Source organism: Saccopteryx leptura, chromosome 2 (assembly GCF_036850995.1).
Source record: "Saccopteryx leptura isolate mSacLep1 chromosome 2, mSacLep1_pri_phased_curated, whole genome shotgun sequence".
NCBI classification, from domain to species: domain Eukaryota; kingdom Metazoa; phylum Chordata; class Mammalia; order Chiroptera; family Emballonuridae; genus Saccopteryx; species Saccopteryx leptura.
The window spans coordinates 260634566-260656743 of record NC_089504.1 but is presented as its reverse complement, the minus strand read 5'-3'; the positions used below and the strand labels follow the sequence as shown (position 1 = coordinate 260656743).

Sequence of the window (22178 nt, the reverse complement as noted above, 5' to 3'; positions counted from 1 at the left end):
AACATTTTCTATTATGAATACGTTAATGATGCCTCCTTCCGGTTTTCAACAACTCCTTTTGGCCTGGAAGTTTCTGTTGCCACGGTCTCCTCTCCCATAGGAATCACTCTGCTGCTCTAATTTTCCCCTCTTCTTGATCCCCCTCTGTGGAACCTTCTATCTCTTTTTTGGTGTCTCTACACCTGAGGGCAGAGCATACAACTAAGAGGACAGCACATAAGGATAGTATTTTGCCTTTATTAAGAAAATACAGAAAAGGAGAAATTAAGTAATGTCTATCTTCAAACAATGTACATGAATTTTAAATGCAAATCAAAGTTTTGTTCATTTTTGTCTTCAATCCCTTCTGCGAGTATTTGTTTATAGAATACATTCCTATACATTGAGTCTCACAGTGTTTTCCAAAATCCTCCCATTATCTGAAGAAATCTGATACACAGCTGTGAAGATATATATCTCAGCCTGTCTTGAAAGTGAGTGGGATTTAAATGTCACTATTGGTCCGTATACTATCTTCTCTTTAATGATCCCAAGAGGCATCTGGGAAAAGATTTTTTTAGTATTAAATTTCTGTGCATTATGGGGGTTGGGGTGGGAAAACCTAAAAAAAAAAAATTTCTGTGCTGTAATCGTTCAAGTGCTTGAATGCAAGTCTTTAGCATTTTCCCAATTAGCAACTACTGATATGAATCCTAAACAAGCATCTTTCTTGCTTTAAAAATATTATAGTTTACTGAGAAAAATAAATAAATTTGACAGTGCCAAGCAGTAACTTGACATCTCAAGAATTGGGTATATAGATTCCCAAGAGCCACTTCTTTCCCAAAAGATATATTAAGAGGAACAAGGCAATAAAAGTCTTCCAGAAACATGTGCTTAGCATGTGCCTTCACGATGGCTGTCGGGAAGCATTCCCATTGAGTGAATTGGCCCTCGGTATATATTGCTGTTATGTGCACAACCCCTTCTGGGAATGGCCATGAAGTACCAAAGTGTCTGCTTGGTATATATCTCTCTTATGAGAGAAGCAACTTCACACGACATTTTGTCTAAGCAAAGCCATCTGCTTAGACTGAATTGACTCTATCATGTTGGCCATAACTGACTGCATCAGGGATTAGTGTGTGCATTGAAAGTCACCCCACAGAATGCTCCATATTGGATCGTGACTCATTGGCCCAATCATATCTTCTCTGCTTGGAGATGGTGAATGTATGGAGAGGAGGATAAAACTGAACATCAAACAGAATTGCTGAAACCACTCCTAGTACCAACAGAGCAACAGTCTACTTGAGGTCACCAGGACACCTGATCAAGCTAAACTCAGATAGCCCTTATGATTAATTCATTTTTTCATAGGGTTCTAAGAATTGCATAATGAGAGTCACTATAATGAAGTGTGGCAGACATCAGTGATGGCTCCCAGTGATCCTCAGTTCCTGGTATTCACATCCTTGTAAAACCTCCCCCCTTGGGTATGACTCACTTCTAATGAACAGAATACAGCAGAAGTGATAGGATGTACTTCCAAGATTAGCTTCCAGCTTAGGTTGTCCCCCAGCTCACATGCTCCAAGGAAAGCCTTGTGGTGCAGCAGCCTTAGGAGAGGCCCACGTGATAAGAAACTGACATCTGTGGCCTGGACAGATGGCTCGGCTGGTTAGAGTGTCAACCTGAAGCACAGAGGCTGCCAGTTCAATCCCCAGTCAAGGCATATACAGGAATAGATCGATGTTCTTGTGTCTCTCTGTCTCTCTCTAAAATCAATAAAAAAAAATTTTTTTTTAAAGAAACTGACATCTCTTGCTAACAGCCACACGAGTGATCTTAGAATCAGATAACTAGTGCCTGATCCCTTAATTGAAGCCTCTAAGAGACCCTGAGCCAGAACCTTCCAGCTAAGCCACCTCCAGATTCCTGATCCTCTAACAACAAAGGTTTGTCATTTTAAGCTACTACATTTTGTAGTAATTTGTTATTTGGCAGTAGATACTATCTGAGAGAAGCAAGTTCATAGTTAGAGAAGAAGAAGATAATGTGCCCCTATACTTTCTTTCCTTCCTCCACTCGCCGAGGGGGCTCTTCCACTTCTGCAACCTCTCTATCTCCCTTGTGCTCTCTCCTCTACCCACTGCACCCCACCGCACCCCACCCCACCCCACCGCACCCCACCCCACCCCACTCTAGGCTGGGTTAAAGATTTATCCATTCTTCAAAACAGAAGGCTGCCGCCAGCACTGGAAAAATGATATGGCTTCCTCAGTCCACTCATCACTGGAATGTTTCCTGATTTCCAAATCTCTCCTGGGGCAACTGCAATGAAGCATGGGCACATGGCTCTTTGTTGTTTTTTAAATTGGGACTCGCATGCTGCTGACCATGCCAACTGCAGAGATTTGGTCACCGAGCCAGAAGCCTCCCAAGGCACTCAGCCACGGACACCACAGAGTCAGCCCATTCTAATTTCCTGGAAGTCACGTGACCCACAGTGCTGGACAACACTGGACTTCATTCTCATCCTGAACTTCAGTTCCTCTCCTCTTCTGATCAACTCCCTTATTTTTCTCCTCTTCCATCAGCGTCTACTCTTTCCATTATTGTAACATGTGAAACTAGTAGACAGGATAAGCACATGGCCACACAGGCCAGGGAGTCTAGTAAGGAATAATCTGTGATTTCACACGTTTCCTTCTGGTCCCCAAAAGAGAGTTTTGAGGCTATGGAGCAAAGCAAAGGCATGGGATGAAATGGATAAACTGAGGCAGAGACTTATATGAAGCACCCTCCACCTCCTGCCTAGCAACTTGAGTAGTTAGGTGCAGTTGGGGAAACAAGCAGTCAGATGATCTCCCTTTGGGTTATCCAATCAGACAATCAACTCGCTTGGTGACTTGAGACAAGCTTCCTGAAATATAACATAACATAACATAACACATAACATAACATAATATAACATAACATGACATGAGTTGAAGTAAACGATCTCTGAGATCCAGCGATGACATGCCCTGACTCTGAACCTGAACAGGCTCGTGTGTCTTTCAGAACTTACCTTGGGTCCACCTCCTTAGAGAGTCAGAGCAGCTGCATTCAGAATCACCTGCTTTCTAGGCAGCTCATGAAAGAAGGAAATGGGTTAGAACCATAAGTTTCCTTTCAACTTCAGCACATGGAGACTGGCTACAAAGAGGCTCGTATGAACAACCTTAACCTTCCTCAAGCGCCTATACTGTCAGCCATCCTCCCCCACCTATCAAGAGACAGCTGCCTGTCTCTGCACCACAAATATCATGGCAACCAGGCAAAGCCTCTCTGAAATCCCTGCCTGCTTGCCAACGACTCACATGTCTGCATCCACCCTCACCTCCTTCCCTCATCCTGGAAGAAGATGCCTCCACTCCACCCTCCGGTCCACGCCTGCCACTGCGGCCTGGGTTCTAAAACCCTTTCTCTCTTTCCTCCACAGAAAGGCTCTTTTTCTTAGTCTTGTTCTTCTTTATCATTGTTCCAGGATAAAACTTTCCAACCATTCTCTAAAAGGTGAAAACTTAGGTCATAAAATAACCTTTTGCTCATGCTGAGACCCAAGACTGCTTCTTTAAGAGAATATTAGATTTTTGCATTAGGGGTGTATTGAGAACATTGTTCACTGCACTACATGATTTTCTCTACATGAAGTTCCCATGAAAAATTTCTGTCCACTCTCACTACCTATTGCCAGCTGTTTGTTCCCATCTCATAAGCAGAGTGAGCTGTGGGGCTAACCCTTCTCCCTCTTCATATTGATTCTGGGAAGTAGAGCACTAACTTTGTGGTCTGACCCTGGCACTCAACATGTATGCACCCATTTGGCATTCTGATTTTACCACTGACTTCATCTTTTTTTTAATCACAGTTCCCTTTTCCCTCATTTCCCCCTTTTCCTTCTTTCTTAAAGTGTTGTATCATATGAAAATATAAATTTATACTGTAATTCCTATCTGCAATAAGGTATAGTATAGTTAACTCCTTAACAAATAAGCATTTCTGATTTAGAAATGTGTATTTAAAATATAGAAGGATTTCTCTTGCCATAGAAATGAAGTCCAAACATATAAGAAAAGCATTGGTATAAGCCTTAGAAAAGGAGTCCTTATATTTAAGTTTTCGTATGGATCACAATAAATTCTTGAAACACATTCACTCACTCAAATTAATGGCTTAATGATGCTGTGATAGATCCCCAAGAACTCTAAAAATAGGAAGATCGGTACTGCATAGGCCACCTGCATTGTGTGTACTTTTCAAAACTACCTGTGACAGGCCAGCCCAATAAGCATGATTTTGTCTATTTGCTGATCAAGGATCTATGATCACACAGGAAGGTCCCAGAATGACAGAATTAGAGTCGATATTTTTTTCCATTCTGTTAAAATCTATGGAAAAGGAGTAGACCAAATTATTAAGCAGGAGAGTGAGATATAATTACAAAATGTATTTAACTGAAAGAATTAAGCTCCACATCGAGTCGGTCTGAATAATCAGCCTTTTAATATTGGACAGTGAATGACCCATAATGCTGCCATATTTTCACAGTTAATGGTAAGGTCATTGAATAAATGGCAATTATAACTATACTTACTGTCCTAAATCATCTTATGATAGATAACAGGTGCCAATTTTCTGTTGCCCTTATACATGCTTCCTTCTGGTCTCCCCTACCCATCTTTCAAGAATAACTTCACACCCCATCTCCTCCCCAGATGAGTTCTTCCACCTGGGAAGAGCTGAAACTATGCACAATTCATAGAATGATTATTCTAAAGACAGTGTACACAGTTAATTTGGGGTTAGGATGGAAGGAGACTAAAAGTAGAAAGACAAGTTGGTCGGTGACTGTAGATGATTAGAGGTAGCACTGGCTTTATTTTACTCAGTACTGTAATTATATTCACATATCTCTGTCTCTCCCACCTGAACTCTTTGAAGACAGGATCACAGGCCTGCTACTGTGTCTAAAACATAATAGGCATTCAATAATTGTTTGCTAAAACAGAATGAATTAACAAATAAGTGAATGAGTGAATAGAACAAATGAGATGCTAAAGAGGCCATTGCAACTTTTTTTAATTAATTTTCTTTAAATTTATTGATTTTTAATTTTTTTATTTTATTTATTCATTTTAGAGAGGAGAGAGAAAGGGAGAGAGAGAGACAGAGAGGGAGAGAGAGAGGAGAGAGAGAGACATAGAGAGAAGGTGGGGAGGAGCTGGAAGCATCAACTCCCATATGTGCCTTGACCAGGCAAGCCCAGGGTTTCGAACCAGCGACCTCAGCATTTCCAGGTCGACGCTTTATCCACTGTGCCACCACAGGTCAGGCATGATTTTTATTTATTTATTTTTGTATTTTTCTGAAGTTGAAAACGGGGAGGTAGTCAGACAGACCCCCGCATGTGCCCGACCGGGATCCACCTGGCACGCCCACCAGGGGGCGGTGCTCTGCCCATCCAGGGCATTACTCTGTTGCGACCAGAGCCACTCTAGCGCCTGAGGCAGAGGCCATGGAGCCATCCCCAGTGCCCGGGCCATCTTTGCTCCAATGGAGCCTCGCTGCGGGAGAGGAAGAGAGAGACAGAGAGGAAGGAGAGGGGGAGGGGTGGAGAAGCAGATAGGCGCTTCTCCTGTGTGCCCTGGCCAGGAATCGAACCCGGGACTTCTGCACACCAGGCCGACGCTCTACCACTGAGCCAACCGGCCAGGGCTGATTTTTAATTTTTAAAATTTATTTATTTTGTCACAGTGACAGAGTCAGAGAGAGGGAAAGACAGGAACGGAGAGATGAGAAGCATCAATTCTTCATTGCAGCACCTTAATTGTTCGTTGATTGCTTTCTTATATGTGCCTTGACCAGGGTGGGGGATGGCTACAGCAGACCGAGTAACTCCTTGCTCGAGTCAGCAACCTTGGGCTCAAGCTGGTGAGCTTTGCTCAAACCAGATGAGCCCACGCTCAAGCTGGCGACCTCGGGGTCTTGAACCTGGGTCCGCAGCATCCCAGTCAAACGCTCTATCCACTGTGCCACCACCTGGTCAGGCCCATTGCAACTTTTTAAAAATTCCCTTAACACCAGCTCCTCGATCAAGCAGGGAGAAGCTAGAATCCTCACTCGAAGGGGAACAGAGCCATTTCCCCATCTTACTCATCACCACTCTCCTCCCTGACCTTTGGATGTGCACCAGGTTATCAATGTTCCTCGTAAAACCTGCTGCCCAGAACTGAGCAGAGACTCCAGACACCATCTGAGTGGGGCTGTGTCTAGAAGGTGCCTCTCTCCCAGCCATCTGGACACTCTTGCCCTCTTAATGGAGCCCCAGATTGCTGGCATACATTTGATGGCCACATCACACTTTTGCTTTGTATGAAACCTGGGTTCATGACTGTTTTTCACATTGATGACTACATCAACATCTACCAGCTTGGTTTACACTTTTTACATATATATTTATATTCAAAAATACAAGTTCATCCTTGTAGATTTTCATGATGTTGTGCTGAGCCCAGCCTCCAACCCTTTCGATTTTTGTGTGAAATCATTTAGAATCCTGACTCCTTCACAGCCCTAAGTGCTATGACCCCCACGAGCCCGTAGCACCGCATGCAGCCCGCATTCTGAGAACTTCCTGGGCGCTAACCCAGCGGCAGGCGCAGGCCTTCCTCAACAACACCCTTTCTGACAGCACAGCAGGGAGTAGATGCTCAACTGACTCAGTTCTGCCCTTCTACACTCACGTGGAAAGGCGGTGAGATTGGGCGCAGAGTCCCTGTGGATCCGGGCAACTAATGTCTCCTGCTCTCTTTTCCATGAGGATCCCTTCTCACCATCTAAGGCGTCACCTGGCCTGTGAATTCCACACTGAGATAACTACCTCTGTCACATCCCTTTTTCCCTCACCTACTCAACATCCCCTTGAGTACATCCACCAGCTCCTCAAACTTACCACTGAACTCAACGCAGAGGAACCTAGGCAGCATTTTCCATTTGCAAAGCCCTTTCCACAGGTATCAGCTCACTGGAACGTCACAATATCCTTTCCAGGCAGACGCGTCTCTCCACCTCCTCTGTCAGACTTCCAGGGCTCGGGTCCCTCTCCTGACCAAGGCTTCCTGCCACTTCCCAACTCATAGGAAGTAAAAGCTAAACTCCATGCAACGCCTGATAGCCTGTGACCCGTCCCTGCCAACTAATCTCTGCTGAACTCCTTCTACTCCAGCCATGGTAGCTCCTCGCCTTTCCCTCTGCCTGGGGGCCACTCTCACACTTCCCTCAGACACTTTCTCAAGTGCCGGCCCGACGCTGAGACCTTTTCTGGACACCCTTGATCTTGCTTCCACAGGAAGCACCCTATCCCCGTTATTCTGCTGAATGTCTTTCCATAGTGCTCACCATCGCCAGGCACGTATCACATACTCACTTGTTATCGCATCTCTATTCCTTACAACCACAAAAGCCTAGCTAAAGCGTTTGGTAAGAGTCTTGTCTAATCTGCAACATCATTTCAAAGAGGCTATCTCTGATTAGAGGGAGCTGTATCTCTCTTTGGGGAGGTTTGCTCTTTCTGTCAATCACTGTCTTCCCCAGCCACAGAGGATTCATCTTAAGTCTTGGTTATTGTAATTGACTAATTCTCTGATCCTCAAAATTTACTTCATGTTTCATACTTTCAGAGCCATCTGGAAGCTCAGCTACTCAGATAATGAGATCATAAATAAAACTGCTTCTTGCCTTTCCTCCCCAGCTAATATATTCACTCTTTCATGGTTATCTTTAGTTAGCTTACTTACTCCTGAACATGGTCATTGTCCCACAGCAATGAGACAAGCAGGATGGATTATTAGAGTGTCAATTCTACATATCCCTATTTTCAATACAAAGTAGCATATCCTACTCCATCAATCCCTTGCCCACCACTGTCATCCCACCATGCCATTGAGCTTTCATTTATCTATGTGTTATTCATTTTTAAAATATCAGTTGAGCACTTGCAATGTTACAGGAACTACAAACAGCCTAAAGTATTGTGCAAGAGACAAACAACAATGGGTAATTATAATATAGTATGATAAATACTTACTTGGGCAAAGGTTGGCAAACTTTTACTGTAAAGGGCCAGATAGCAAATATTTTAGGTTTTGTGGGCCACACAGTCTCCGTCGTAACTACACAACTCTGCCACATGAAAGCAGCCATAGACAATGTGTAAACAACTGGATTCCAATAAAAGTCCATTCCAATAAAATTTTATTTACAAAAACAGGTGGCAGGCTAAATTTGGTCCACGGGCCATAGTTTGCCAAGCACCATACTTGGGTAAGAACATTCCTTTATTCAACAATTATTTGCTGAACATTTCTTAATCTATTCCTTTTGCTGTTCTAAGTGAGAGGGTAAAATAGTAACCCAAACACACAGAAACCCCATCTCAGATGAAACTTATGTTTTAGTGGAGAAGATGGACAGCAAGCAAAATTTTAAAAACATACAGCCCATGAGTGAAAAACTCTAAAAAGAGAAATAAAACAGGAAAGCAGGCATGAAGACTCAGGGGAGTGTGTGAAACTCTAGATGAGGTCACCAAGGAAGGCTTCGCCAAAGGTGACTTTGAAAAAACACTGGAAGGAAGCGGGAAGCCAACCACAGAGAAACCTGGAGGAAGAACATTTGGCAGAGTGAAAAGCCACTAAAAGGTTCATGGGTAGGACTACGTCTGTCTAGTTGGGGGCGGTGAGGAGGGCCGTGTGGCTGGGATAGAGCAGATAAGAAATATGGCAGAAGTTGAGGCCACAGAAATAACTGCCAGATCAGGGAGCCCCCCCCCCCCAGGTTGTAGTGACACTGTGGGCTTTGACCCTGAATGAGCTGGGAAGCCACTGGAGAATCCTGGGCAGGGGGATGGCTTGATCCGAGTGACACTCTTATAGGGGCACTCTGGCTGCTTTGCTAAAAACAGACTGAGGATGGGGTGCAGGAGTAAAAGTGGGGAGACCAGGGAGGAGGCTTTTGTGATAACACCGGTAAGAGACCATGGGGCCCAAGCAGAGTGGTGGCAGGAGTGGGGCCGACGTGACACAGGTGCGACTGCTAATTCCTACTTGAGGACAAAATGAATGGTACCGGGATGAAGAAAGGGACATCCTAACTGAGACTCAAGGATAAGGAGGAACCATGTAAGTACCAGGCCGGGGAAATCAGGTCAACATGGCGGACAGAGCGCCTGGTGAGAAGTCAGAAACACACTGGGGTTCAGGACATTAATGAGTCAGCAGGTTCCTCCAGAGGGTGACACCCTGTTGAAACAAATCCCTAGGGAGAGGGGGGACCCGACGTCCAGACTACCTATATGCTCTACCCACTCCCCAACCTGCCTCTCTGGGCTAGGGGAAGATCCAGCAACAAGATCTCCTAGAGAAAATGAAACGTTTGGAAGTGGGCGGTTGTGTTTTACACCCCAGGCTTAGATCCTTGGAGGGATCTGTATGTGAAACCACCTGAGTCGGACTGGCATCCGGCCAGGTTATCAGGGCCGGCACCCCAACTCCTTGGAAAATGCCCAAGTGTCTGACCTCATGTGTAGTGGGAGACTAGGGTCCCTCCTAAAAAGTTGCTAAGAGAAAATGATTTAACCCAGAGATACCACATGGCTCGCTCATAAGTCTGTTTATTTGGCTATGAAATAACCAAGAAAAAGAGAAAAGCAACCTCTTCCCATTCACCTGGGAAGAAAAGCTCTCTGAGCCAGGTGAGCAGAGCAACTGTGGCCTGCCTTTGCTGCACGGCATGTACCTACCGGGACTGGGCAGAGTGTGGCTTGTCGGGGAACGAGCAGGAGACACTGCTACTGGCCCGCAAACTCCCTTATTTCTTACCCTGTGTTTCCTCTGCCTGGGGAAACGGCGTGAGAAGCTGAGACCTGTCTCTTTAGAGTCCGCACTGCATATGCGCCTGGAGGCACTCCTCAGTGTCAAGGCTTTGCCTCCGTGTCTTTGCTCTCTGCTCTCTTCTACCCCTTATGCTTATTTTTCCTGCGTGTTTTGTTTTTGTTTTGTTTTGTTTTTTGGCTGCAGGAACTTTGAATCCCAACTTCAAACGAAACCTGTGATGAAGCCTGGCTGATGTTCACTCCCCTCACCCCCCCTCCCCCCGCTATGCTTTTGGCTCAACAGCCACGTGGGAGGGGGGTGCACAGCAAAGTCACACAGTCTGTGCCACACAGGGTTCCCCACCTGTTCCTGTCGGTGTCGTGTACATCTGCCCTCCTGCCCCAGGATACACACCCTGTAGTGTACAACTATAGACACTCCCCACACCTCTGTGGGGTGTGGGGCCCCTCCCTGCCCACATCATCAGGACCCTTTTAGGGGGAAATGAGCCATGTCCCGGCATGGCTCTGTACAGCCATCCTCTGTCCTCAAATGCCCCAGCAGCAAGGTCAGGGGATGACACAAAGAAGAGACAGTGAGTCACCCACCAACACATGCCCCTTAGCCCACCACGGGCTTCAGAAAATGGAAAGGCCCCCCTTGGCCTGCTTCACAGCATGGTCTGACACTCGGTGACAGATGGCTTGCTTAAACTGCTCAGCCACCTCGGCCGTTTGTTTTTATTTGGGGATTTCTTTTTTTCCCTGTGTGATAACAATATTATGAAATCTGACACACACAAACCAAAACAGAGAGGCAAGCTCACTGTTCCAGGGTCCGCCGGGTGCTCAGCTCAACTCTGATGGGAAAAGGAGTTGGAAGAACAAGGGATGGCAAGGAGGTTCGGCATCAAAGAACCCTTCATCTCGGAGACATCACTTCAGAAGGAAAAATAACAAACAAGTCAAGACCAAAAAGAAGCTGAAGACTGCAAGGACCGGGGAAGCCCAGTTTCCCCGAGGGCAGACAGTCTCTTGGCTGGGCTCCCTAGGGTATGCCACAGGAGTGGCCGACGACACACGTGATTGCATTGAGGCAGACTCTCCACCCCGTCCTTCCGCAGCTCTTGCAGACCCTCTCTCAGGACAGCTACTACAGAGAAATAGACATCTGGCCCGTGCAGCCATCCCTACCCACAGCCAATTCCTCTATCTTAGTAACGCTGTTCAACTGGCGGGGCAACATATCTATAATTCATATCTGCTCCTGACCATTCCCAAGTCTGATAAATACTCTCCCTTTGATAGGCCCATCTGGGCTACAGATGTTCGATGCTGAGTTCCTGGGCTTCCTTCTCCTCTGAGCCTCTGGGAGAGGAACTTCTTCAGAGTAGATTTCTGGTTTCCTGCTGGGCTGGGAAAGGGGGAGTGGTGAGTGGGCTTTGAGAAATAAGGCAGATTGTTCACACACCCATCATGGTCCCTGCATGTCAGTGCCCCAGCTAGAGGTGTGTCCCCCACTTCCCGACCGTGCCCCACTAAACCGTGAGCTCCCGAACAGGACTCAGTGCCTGGCACCCTTGGTTTGCTCCATAAAATAGCTGACAAAAAATTTGCTGGAGTTGGATTTCCTTCAGAGTCACAACATGATGGAACCTTGGGCTTCAGTAAGAACAGAGACACTGCCTATGGGCAACTGCGTTCAGAGACAACCAACTACTCCACCGAATCAGAGGTCCTCACAGCGTTCCAGAAACCTCTGTCTCTGTGAATCCAAAGCCCTTCCAATGATCCAAGCCATGGCACAGAGAAGCGGTCTACACTTCATGTTCTGCTTTGAGTGCCTCAGCCTGGATTTAAACCCAGGGAATTAAGTTCAATTACTAGACCCCTCCACTAAGTTGTTAGCACTTACTCTTTATATATTCCTTTAGTTTGTCCCTCTGCTTAGCTCACTGTATCTGGCACATCCTAGGGATAATTGTTTTTCAAAATACGGTTCCTGCCAGTAAGAGTTATGAAAAACACTCAATAGTCTTAATAATAAAATTCAACACAAGGATGACAAGGCAGAGGACGAGGGAGGGAAAGAAATCCTTAATGAATAAGCACCAGACACTTGAGGAAATCCTCCAACATAAAAGCAGACAGGACTTTACAGAAAAAAAGGGAAAAGAAGAGTTGACTACAGATCCATCAAATACAGTGCACCTAAAACAGACAAACAAACAAAAATTCGGAATGGATCTCATCTTTAGCATTGAAAAAGGTTGTATCCTTAAAAATAGATTAATACAGAAAGCCAAGGAATAGGAAGATCTTAAAAATATGATTGCTAACATAAAAATAATTCAATAGAAGAGTTGGAGGATAAACCCAAGGAACTCTCCAAAAGAAAAAAAAAATGGAACAAAATAACAAAGAAATAGACCATATGACAGAAAAAAAAGGAGAATCAATTCAAGAGATCCACCCTCAGGAGATTCGGGGTGGAAAAGAGAACAGATAAAACTGACTTTATAAAAATCAAAGTATAATTTAATAGAACTTGCCAGAGGTGAGGGACATGAGTGTTGAAATTGAGTGTTCAACAAAAGAATAAAAGTCCAACCCTAAAAAGAATATATCATAATATCCCTAAAATAATAAAACTAAGGATCAGATTCTGAACAGTTTTTAAGAGAAAAAAATATTCCACCTCTAAAAAGACACAAAATTATCAGAATAGAAGCTAGAGACAATAAAGTTATACAAAAGTATGAGAGATGATTTACAACCCCAAATTTTACAAAGACAAACTATCAGGATTGTGTAAAGGCAAAAATAAAGCCATTTGCAAAACGCATTTTCAAAAAAGTTACCTAAAATACCCTTTCTTAGAAAGTTACTTAAGGACATTTTCCAGTAAAATAAAGTAGTAAGTTAAGAGATATTCATGCAATTCAGGACACAGTGGTTCCAACACACACAGCAATAAAGAGAAGTTCCCAGATGACAGCTATGTAGTAGACCTACAGATAACTGGTTGAGATTGAAAGTGGAGAGGAAAATGGAATGACCTAGAACTAGATTTGCAGAGTGCAAAAAAAAAGACATTCTATTTCTATAAATTAGCTGTTATAAAACATGTAAAAATAATTGAAGATATCAAAAAAGAAGGAAGAAAGAAATAAGGGAAGAAGAGAGGGAGGAAAAGAGGGAGAAAAGGAAGGAGCGAGGGAGGGAGAAAGGGAGGGAAAGAGGGAGAGAAGGAAGGAGGGAGGGAGAGAAGGAAAGAGGAAGGCAGAGAGGGAGGGAGGGCAGGAAGAAGGGAGAAAAGGAGGGAGGGAGGGAAGGTGGGAGGGAGGGAGGGAGGGATGGAAGGAGGGAGGGAAGGAGGGAGGGAGGTGAGAGAGAGGGAGGGAGAGAAGGCAGGAGAGAGAGAGAGGGAGGGAGAAAGGGAGGGAGAGAGGGAGGGAGAGAGGAAAAGAGGGAAGGTGAAAGGGAAGGAGAGAAGGAAGGAAGGAGGGAGGAAGAAAGGTAGGGCAGGAGGGAGGGAGAGAGGGAGGGAGGGAGAAAGGGAGGGGAGAGAGAGAGAGGGAGAGAGGGAGAAAGGGAGTGAGAGAGGGAGGGAGAGAGGTTGGGAAGGAGGCAACTACCAGAAGAGACAAGTAAAACAATTAAATACAGGAGCAAAGCTAAAGAGTGGAGGATGGTAGAAGAGTTAGACAGCAAACTATCATTCTTTTTTACATCTTTTGATATAATTTGATATTTTTAACCATGAGCATTTAGTACTTTGGATATTTTTAACTATCAAAAAATATAAAGAGGCCCTGGTCAGTTGGCTCAGTGGTAGAGCATCGGCCTGGTGTGCAGAAGTCCCAGGTTCAATTCCCAGCCAGGGCACACAGGAGAAGTGCCCATCTGCTTCTCCACCCCTCCCTCTCTTCTTCCTCTCTGTCTCTCTCTTCCCCTCCCGCAGCCAAGGCTCCATTGGAGCAAAGTTGGCCCAAGCGCTGAGGATGGCTCTGTGGCCTCTGCCTCAGGCACTAGAATGGCTCTGGTTGCAATGGAGCGATGCCCCAGATGGGCAGAGCATCGCCCCCTGGTGGGCGTGCCGGGTGGATCCCAGTCTGTCTGACTGCCTCCCCGTTTCCAGCTTCGGAAAAATACAAAAAAAAAAAAAAAGAAAGAAAAGAAAGGGATGAGTAACCATGGCAACCCTGGAGTAGTAAGTGGAGTAAGCTATAAACACCCAGGTAGGGGCAGTGGTAGTGGAGATTTAGAGAGCAAGGGCCACTCCAAGGAAGAGGATGCCTGGGTACCCCGAAAGGCAGCTCTCACAGCCAAGGTCGCAGGCTGTTGCAATGACCTGCTAGACAAGGAGAACAAGCCAGACTTCCCTGTCTCTTTGGAGATCCTAAGAATTGGCAACCACCGTTATTAATGAGATTTAGCTTCTGCTTAAGGTTATCAAAAGCTAAAAACCAAACCCAAACAGACTCTTTCTTATGTGAATATTTTTGGTAATGTGATCAGTTCCCTGCACATTATTACATAAACAAAAGCTTCCCATCTGTCAGCTCTAATAATGATAATAATAACTAATGCTAGCTGAACTATTGAAAACTTGAGAGTTACCAAGCACTTTCTTGTGCTTACTTCATCTGATTCACAAAATCACCCAAGAATATAACAGGTAAGGCAAAGCACTACTGTAATCACCATCCCTTTACAACCTTGTATAATTTACATACCTAATTAAGTAGTAAGGACTCTTGACTTCGACTGTGTACCCTGAGGCCAAATCTTACATTCATTCTTTGACATCACATGCCTGAACTACAGGGTAACCATTAACACCACATACAAGGACACCACGAATTATTATACAAATTGTGACTAGCAAACACAAAGGCAGCCATCAAGGTATAGGATGGGAGCTGACATGCCGCCCTCTCACCTCCCACTGATTCTACAGCTTTTCATGATGAGTACAAAGGCACCAGTTATATAATGGGAAGCCCTGTCCATGTGCACAAATGAACAAGTTTACCGCCCACCTGTCTCCTTCCTCTAACAGCCCCCAACCCTTGATGGACCATCAGATGGAAATCCTCTTATTGGCTTCGGTCTCACATCAGAGCCATTTATGCATTACAGTAAAACCTGAGATGAACAACCAGGTGTCAGCTCTGGTTCTAGCACTGGGAACACCATGGTGAACGAGGGCCCTGGTTTCATGGAGCTGGGAAAAGATGAATGAATAAATGAATGAATGAATGAATGAATGAATGAAAGAATGAGAAAGACACTAGAAGTGATGAGTATAACACAGAGAATTAAAATTAGTTGATGGACTCATGCTTATCGGCTGATGTAAATGGAGGGATCAGGAAAGGCCACTCCAGGAGGTGACATTTAAGTAGATATGGGACTGACAGGAGAAAATCCACCAAGGGAAAATCAAGGGAAAGAGGATTCCAAGGAGCTGAGACAGCTAACATGAAGCCCTAAGGCCAGAACAGTGGAGCAGATGGGGCAGGGAGGCTATGCAGTGTGGGCGGGGAAGATGCTGAGGGAGGGTGTGAGAGAGGGTGTGAGCGAGGGGAAGGAGGAGGGTATGGAGAGGGTGTTGGAGGGGGGTGCTGGGGAAGGGTGCTGGGGGAGGGTGTTGGGGGGAGGGTGTAGAGAAGAATGCTAGGGGAGGGTGATGGGGGAGGGTGTCGGGGGAGGGTGTTAGGAGAGGGTGATGGGGGAGGGTGCTGGGGGGAGGTTGTAGAGGAGGGTGCCGGGGGAGGGTGATGGGGGAGGGTGCCGGGGGAGGGTGATGGGGGAGGGTGCTGGGGGAGGGTGCTAGGGGAGGGTGATGGGGGAGGGTGCCGGGGGAGGGTGCTGGGGGAGGGAGATGGAGCTGTAGGCAACGGCCTGTCTACAGCGGACCCTGTGAGCCAAACCTAGTCTGCATCCTCCTCTAGGTACAGTGGGGAGAAATCTCAGAAGGGGAATAGCAGGATCTGAAATGTTTTATAAAGGATCCTTCCGGATGCTGTGTGGAGAGAGGAATTTAATGGAGCAAATTTAATGGGAAGCCTCCAGTCCTAAAGGAGATATGTGGTTAGATGTGGGATATCTAACCTGCCCCAGAGACCCAGCAACACGAGGCCTCCCTGTGGATTCATGGCACTTTGTTGGGAGCCTGGTGACAGGAGAGTGCTCACGTGTAGTAGGTGCTGACTGGTTTCTCTCTACCTGGCGCGCTCTCTGGGACAGCCCGCTGGCTCCCTCTCGTGGGCCACTTGGCCTTCAGGCCCACTTCACACCACGTACACTGCTGTCCGCCCCACAATGAGTTCTGTGAGGGCTGTCCCTTGTCCCAGTCATCTCTGTGTTCCTGAGTACTTAACACCCAGTACTTCATGAAAGCACAGAAGTATCTGCCAGGTGGATGGATGTTTGCTTGAGGGCTGTGTGAACCCTCTTTTGTCTCCAAAGGATAAAACGATGCTGGCAATGCACCTCACCAGCAGGACCTCCCAGCCCCAGGCCCTTACCTCCTGGGTGAGTCGGGGTCGAAGCAGGTCTTGCGCACATCGGCCACCTCGGGGTCGCAGCAGTCCCCGTCGTCGAAGTCGTTCAGCATGTTGTTGCACTCCGCGTGGCAGACGCCGTCCCTGCGGCTCCAGGGGTAGCAGCGGCCCTGCAGGCGGCAGTCGCCCCCGTCGTAGCCCGTGAGCGGGTGCTCGCACTCGGCGTCGCAGTGGTCGTTGCCGATCTTGCTGGGCTCACAGTTGACCAGCACGGTGCGGTGGCGCAGGGTGGAGTTGTGCACCTGGTGGACACTCAGCTGCCAGGTGATGTTGTAGCGGCTGAAGGCGTCGTTGAGTGCCTCGTGCTGCCGTCGGATCTGCGTGTCACTCACAGTGGGGTTCAGGCCCTCGTCGTCGCAGATGTTCACCACCTGGTAGCGGACCACCTTCTCTCCCCGCAGGGGCCAGTGCTCGTTGTACTGGGAGATGAGCTCTACATTGTCACAGGCCGTCCGCCCACACAGGGTGGGCTGCAGAGGCGACAACACCTCCGGCTCCAGCCCAAAGCCCTGGAGCACCTCGAGCCGTGGGTACTTCTCCTCTCTGAAGGGGGCCCACTGTTCTTCCAGGCGCTCAAAAGTGGCTGTCAGCATCAGGGTGGTCAAGTCCTCCGCCCCGCCTGGATGCTGAGGGCTGTGCTGGAGGTGGCCCTGTGAGAGGGCCGTTGACCAGAGGACCAGTGTGCCCAGGTGTCCACGGAAATAATGCCCGTTCTCGGAGCTATCTCCCCCCAGGAGCAAAGACCGGCAAGAGGCCATGAAGGGGCTGTTCAGGGGGCCTGACTGGTCTGCACTACTAGCCACCTGAGTGCCATCCACGTACAGGACCATACGCTGTCCATCGTAAGTAGCTGCCACATGTGTCCATGCGCCTGGTTGGTAGCGACTGTGGCCAATCACAATGGTGGCCTTCTTCATGCGGTCGGTGCGAAGGGAGAAGAAGAAGCGAGCGTCCCGCCTTCCCGCGTCCTTCCCCGAGCGGATCCCCAGGGCCCAGCCCTTGTCACTGACAGTGTAGGAGCAGTTATCAAACACACCTGGGAAAGGAGGCAGAGCCAAGGGGAGAAACACCAGGTACAGAAGGGGACAGAGAAAGGGAGAAGAAAACCCATATGAATAGCAAGAATGGGGGTATTTAATGGGAAAAAATAACTGCTCCAGATTCCCCAACCTGAGATGCCTGTCCAGTGCCCCACAGCAAGCCATCTGGCAACGTCTGTTCCTGAAAGGAATCTGATTGGAGATTCCACCACATTGAAGTCATTTGGGTATTTTTCAACAACCAAATTAGAAGTTGTGAAGGGGACGTCTAATGCAAGGGACACCCATCCTCTAGCACAGGGGTCCCCAAACTACGGCCCGCGGGCCGCATGCGGCCCCCTGAGGCCATTTATCCGGCCCCCACTGCACTTCCGGAAGGGGCACCTCTTTCATTGGTGGTCGGTGAGAGGAGCATAGTTCCCATTGAAATACTGGTCAGTTTGTTGATTTAAATTTACTTGTTCTTTATTTTAAATATTGTATTTGTTCTCATTTTGTTTTTTTACTTTAAAATAAGATATGTGCAGTGTGCATAGGGATTTGTTCATAGTTTTTTTTATAGTCTGGCCCTCCAACAGTCTGAGGGACAGTGAACTGGCCCCCTGTGTAAAAAGTTTGGGGACCCCTGCTCTAGCACTTTGTCACAGGTGTCCCTTATGCTTGGACTTAAGAGTCCGTGCCTTCTCTCCCTGATCCTTGTCCCTTTCCATTTCCTCAAAGCCCTGAAAATAGTCACAGGTTTTACAAAAGATAGTGACCTCCTACCCCCTCAGCTAGTCCTTTTCTCTACTGAACACTGAAATGATGATTCTCCTGGCGACCACAGGAGTTGAATCAGGGAGTCCCATCAGAGAAGACTGTCACATTCCCAGCCTGCTGTTCCCTCTGGTGTCTAAGGGCAAGGATGCCCATCCACAAAGAACAGTTGCTCCCCAGAGTAGGCAGAATGGCATTGCCCCCATGGCCCTAGCCTGAAATTTTAGTCAAGTCAGTGATAAGAATGACTGCTTTGTAACCAACAATGCCCACCACAGTACAGAGCAGAACTTGCCCAGACAGATGAAGATCCTCACCAAGTGACGCCTTACCAATCTGCTCAATGCAGGCACAAGACTATTAAGTCCAATGGAATAAACAAAGGGAGAAACACACGCACAGAACTAGATCACTAATAAGTTGGCAACAGGAAGGAGTAGTAAGTTCAGATGTAACACTACCACAGATAAGAAGGAATTCTGAAGGCAGCTTGGAGGCCGTTGGTCATGAACCCATCACCCCCTCCCAGGAATCTCCTCTAATGTGCAGCCCTGTTCCTCTAATCTGGAGGATGTGGTTTATTTATTACCCTCTCCCTGAAGACCAAATAAACCAGTCAGCAGCTCGGCTGCAGCTGAAGTCTGTGCTGAGACAAACAGATTGAGCCACAACATTGAACCTATAACTGGGAAGCTCTAGGCTCCACACCAGCTAGGGGTTTTGAAGGGCTGTCACTCTACTAAACCCCAGAGGGTGTGCATCTCATCTCACTGTCCCATTCCTGCTGGGAAAAGGGGTTCCATTTGGGATCAGTGATTTCAGTTCATCATTCACTGGACTGCCAGACCTAGACACTCTTCTCAGCTTTGAAAGAAAGAAAAGGTGTGGTCTTTGCCCTTGAGAAGTCTCAGGGGAAAGTGAGAAACATAGAAAGTTACTTCAACATAGTATTAGAACTCAGATCAAGAGATATATAGGCTAGCGAACACAGACGGACGGGAATCTCAACCTACAAATCAGACGGGATTTCCTGAGGGGAAGGGACCCAAACCTAATTCTTGAAGAGTGTGGAAGTTTTGGCCAGGCCAGAGAACTACAGAAGGTCATTCCGCACAGTGGGTACAGTAGGAACAAAGGCACCCAGGACAAAATAGGTCAAGGTTAAGACTAGTGTGACATAGAAAGGGGCTTGGACTGTATAAATTACGAAACACATGAAGTTTTGATACTGCTGCCCAATGCCTCTGATCTCTGGAGCCTCCACCGAGTCCCCACATCCTGGAACGTCCTGTGGTTGCGGACTGTGCCCTGCACACGAGGTCCAGCTGCAATTAAGACATCTAAGGAAGTTTCCAGAGCTTGTAGGGGGACAACTATGGCTCCTGAAGTCCATGAACACCACAAGAGGACCCATGCACTTGTTCAGCGAATATTTATGAAGCAATACTAGCTGCCAGCCTCAGGACGTGGTGCTGGGGATCTCTACAGTGATTCAACGCTTGTTTGACATCATGGAAAGTTCCATGCAGTGCAGAAGATAAAAACCTAACAAATGACTATAACAAAATATGCAGGCTGTTGAAAGTGTAAGTAGCTATGAACCTCTTTTTTAAAACATGGGCATAATATGACAGAAATGTGCCCTAAGGTTACCAAATGTCAACTTTTCGGCACTGACCAATCCCATTAGTAATCTGATTCCTAAATCCTAAAAAACACCCAGCTTCCAAATCTGCCCATGAAACGAGGGCTACATTGATTACCAGTTAGACTGGCTGGGAAGCTTGCGGAGACATAAACCCGAAGTACTCCATGAGATCAGTTTAGACAATCCCAGGTTAAAGGTCCTGCCAGCTCACCCAGAAACACTTGCTGTCATATTCCTCAGAATCCATATTTATATAAGATACCCACTTCAGCTGCGTCTTCCAAACTGGGACGTGGTGATCTTTTTATAAATATTTTTCCCTTTGCTTCTTAGCATGTAATATCTCCCATTATACAGTACTTGAGTTTTCCAAAGCAATCTTAGATAAACTGTCATTTAAGCAGTAAATATATCCTGTGCACGAGGCAAGGCTCTGAGAGTTCTGGTGTCAGGCTGGATGCAGAGAGATCCAAGGTGTCACAATTCCAAGCCCAGGAAAGTTTCCCATGGTGGGGAAGAACAGAGTGGATGGTGGCTACAAGCACGACTCGGTCAAAAGCTCTAGCCACTAGTCTACCACTTAGATGCTCTGTGACCTGGGAAAAATAAGATCATGCTGAGCCTCAGTGTGCTCATTTGCAAACTGTACCTGTACCATAAGATGTGTCTGTTCTTCAGCATCCTCTCATCCTCAGCTGAGACCGCAGACCTACCTCATGAGGTTGTTGTGGGGATTAAATAAAAGAACACATGTTAAAGATCTTAGCACAGGGCCCTGGCCGGTTGGCTTAGCGGTAGAGCGTCGGCCTGGCGTGCGGGGGACCTGGGTTTGATTCCCGGCCAGGGCACATAGGAGAAGCGCCCATTTGCTTCTCCACCCCCCCCCCTCCTTCCTCTCTGTCTCTCTATTCCCCTCCCGCAGCCGAGGCTCCATTGGAGCAAAGATGGCCCAGGTGCTGGGGATGGCTCCATGGCCTCTGCCCCAGGCGCTAGAGTGGCTCTAGTCGCGGGCAAAGCGATGCCCCGGAGGGGCAGAGCATCGCCCCCTGGTGGGCAGAGCGTTGCCCCTGGTGGGCGTGCCGGGTGGATCCCGGTCGGGCGCATGCGGGAGTCTGTCTGACTGTCTCTCCCCATTTCCAGCTTCAGAAAAATGCAAAAAAAAAAAAAAAAAAAAAAAAAAAAAAAAGATCTTAGCACAGTATCTAAGTGATACAGAGTGAATAATAAACATTAACGATGATGCTGAAAAGGCATTTGAGAATGAGACATCAAAGGGAAAATCAAATTAGATATAAAGCCAGTGTTATGCTGGTTTATCTTTAATAACTGGTCCTCTAAAGGAAAAAGAAGAAGAAAAAAAAAACTAGTCCTGATTTGCAGCACTTGCCAATTCTGTGGTATAAATATTCCCCCAATGGCCAATTTCAAGATATCAATGTGATATCACTGAACATGGGGTTTGGAAGAGATGTGTACCATTGGCGCTGGTGAGCCAGACTGAGCCAGTTCCACCAAGATAAAGACTAACAAGAAAAGCAGATGCAGGCAGCCAAGTGTCCTCTTCTCTCTGACTATTCAAGTACATGCAGCTGCTTTGTTGGTGGTCTGAATTTTTATAATTTAAAAGAGGCAAATGTGACTTTAACAGTTACTATAAAGCTACAGTAATCAAGATAGTATAGTACTGGTAAAAAACAACAACTGACTAATAGATCAATGAAACTGAATAGAGAGCCCCAAAATAAACCCCTATAAATATAGCCAACTGATTCTTGACCAGGAGCAAAAGCAATACAATATAGGGCGTAGATAGTCTCTTCAACAAATGGTGCTGGAGCAACTGGACATGCAAAAGGGGGGGGGGGGGCTGGCCAGTTGGCTCAGCAGTAGAGCACTGGCCCAGCGTGTGGTTGTCCCAGGTTTGATTTCCAGTCAGAGCACATAGGAGAAGCACCCATTTTGGTAATCCACCCCTCCCCACCCCTCTCTCTCCTTCAGCCATGGCTCAGTTGGAGCGAGTTGGCCCTGCACAATGAAGATGGCTCCATGGTCTCAGCTTCAGACGCTAAGAAGAGCTTGGTTGCTATGCAACAGAGCAACGCACCAGATGGGCAGAATATCGCCCCCTAGGGGGCTTTCCGGGTGGATCCCAGTGTATGCACATGTGGGAGTCTGTCTCTGCCTTCCCTCCCCTCATGGAATTTTTAAAAAAATGAATCTAGACACAGATTTTTTATCTTCACCAACATTAAGTCAAAATGGAT

At 46.9% G+C, this 22178-nt stretch overlaps 1 protein-coding gene across 1 annotated transcript in view; it reads right to left on the bottom strand.

The window, feature by feature from the left end:
- The window catches only part of PAPPA2 (pappalysin 2), a 208223-nt gene that overhangs the window by 163433 nt on the left and 22612 nt on the right, over positions 1 to 22178 (bottom strand). Inside the window, exon 2 of the mRNA XM_066361598.1 lies at positions 16435 to 17506. Coding sequence (XP_066217695.1) covers positions 16435 to 17506 — 1072 coding nt within the window. The remainder of the gene's footprint in view (positions 1 to 16434; positions 17507 to 22178) is intronic.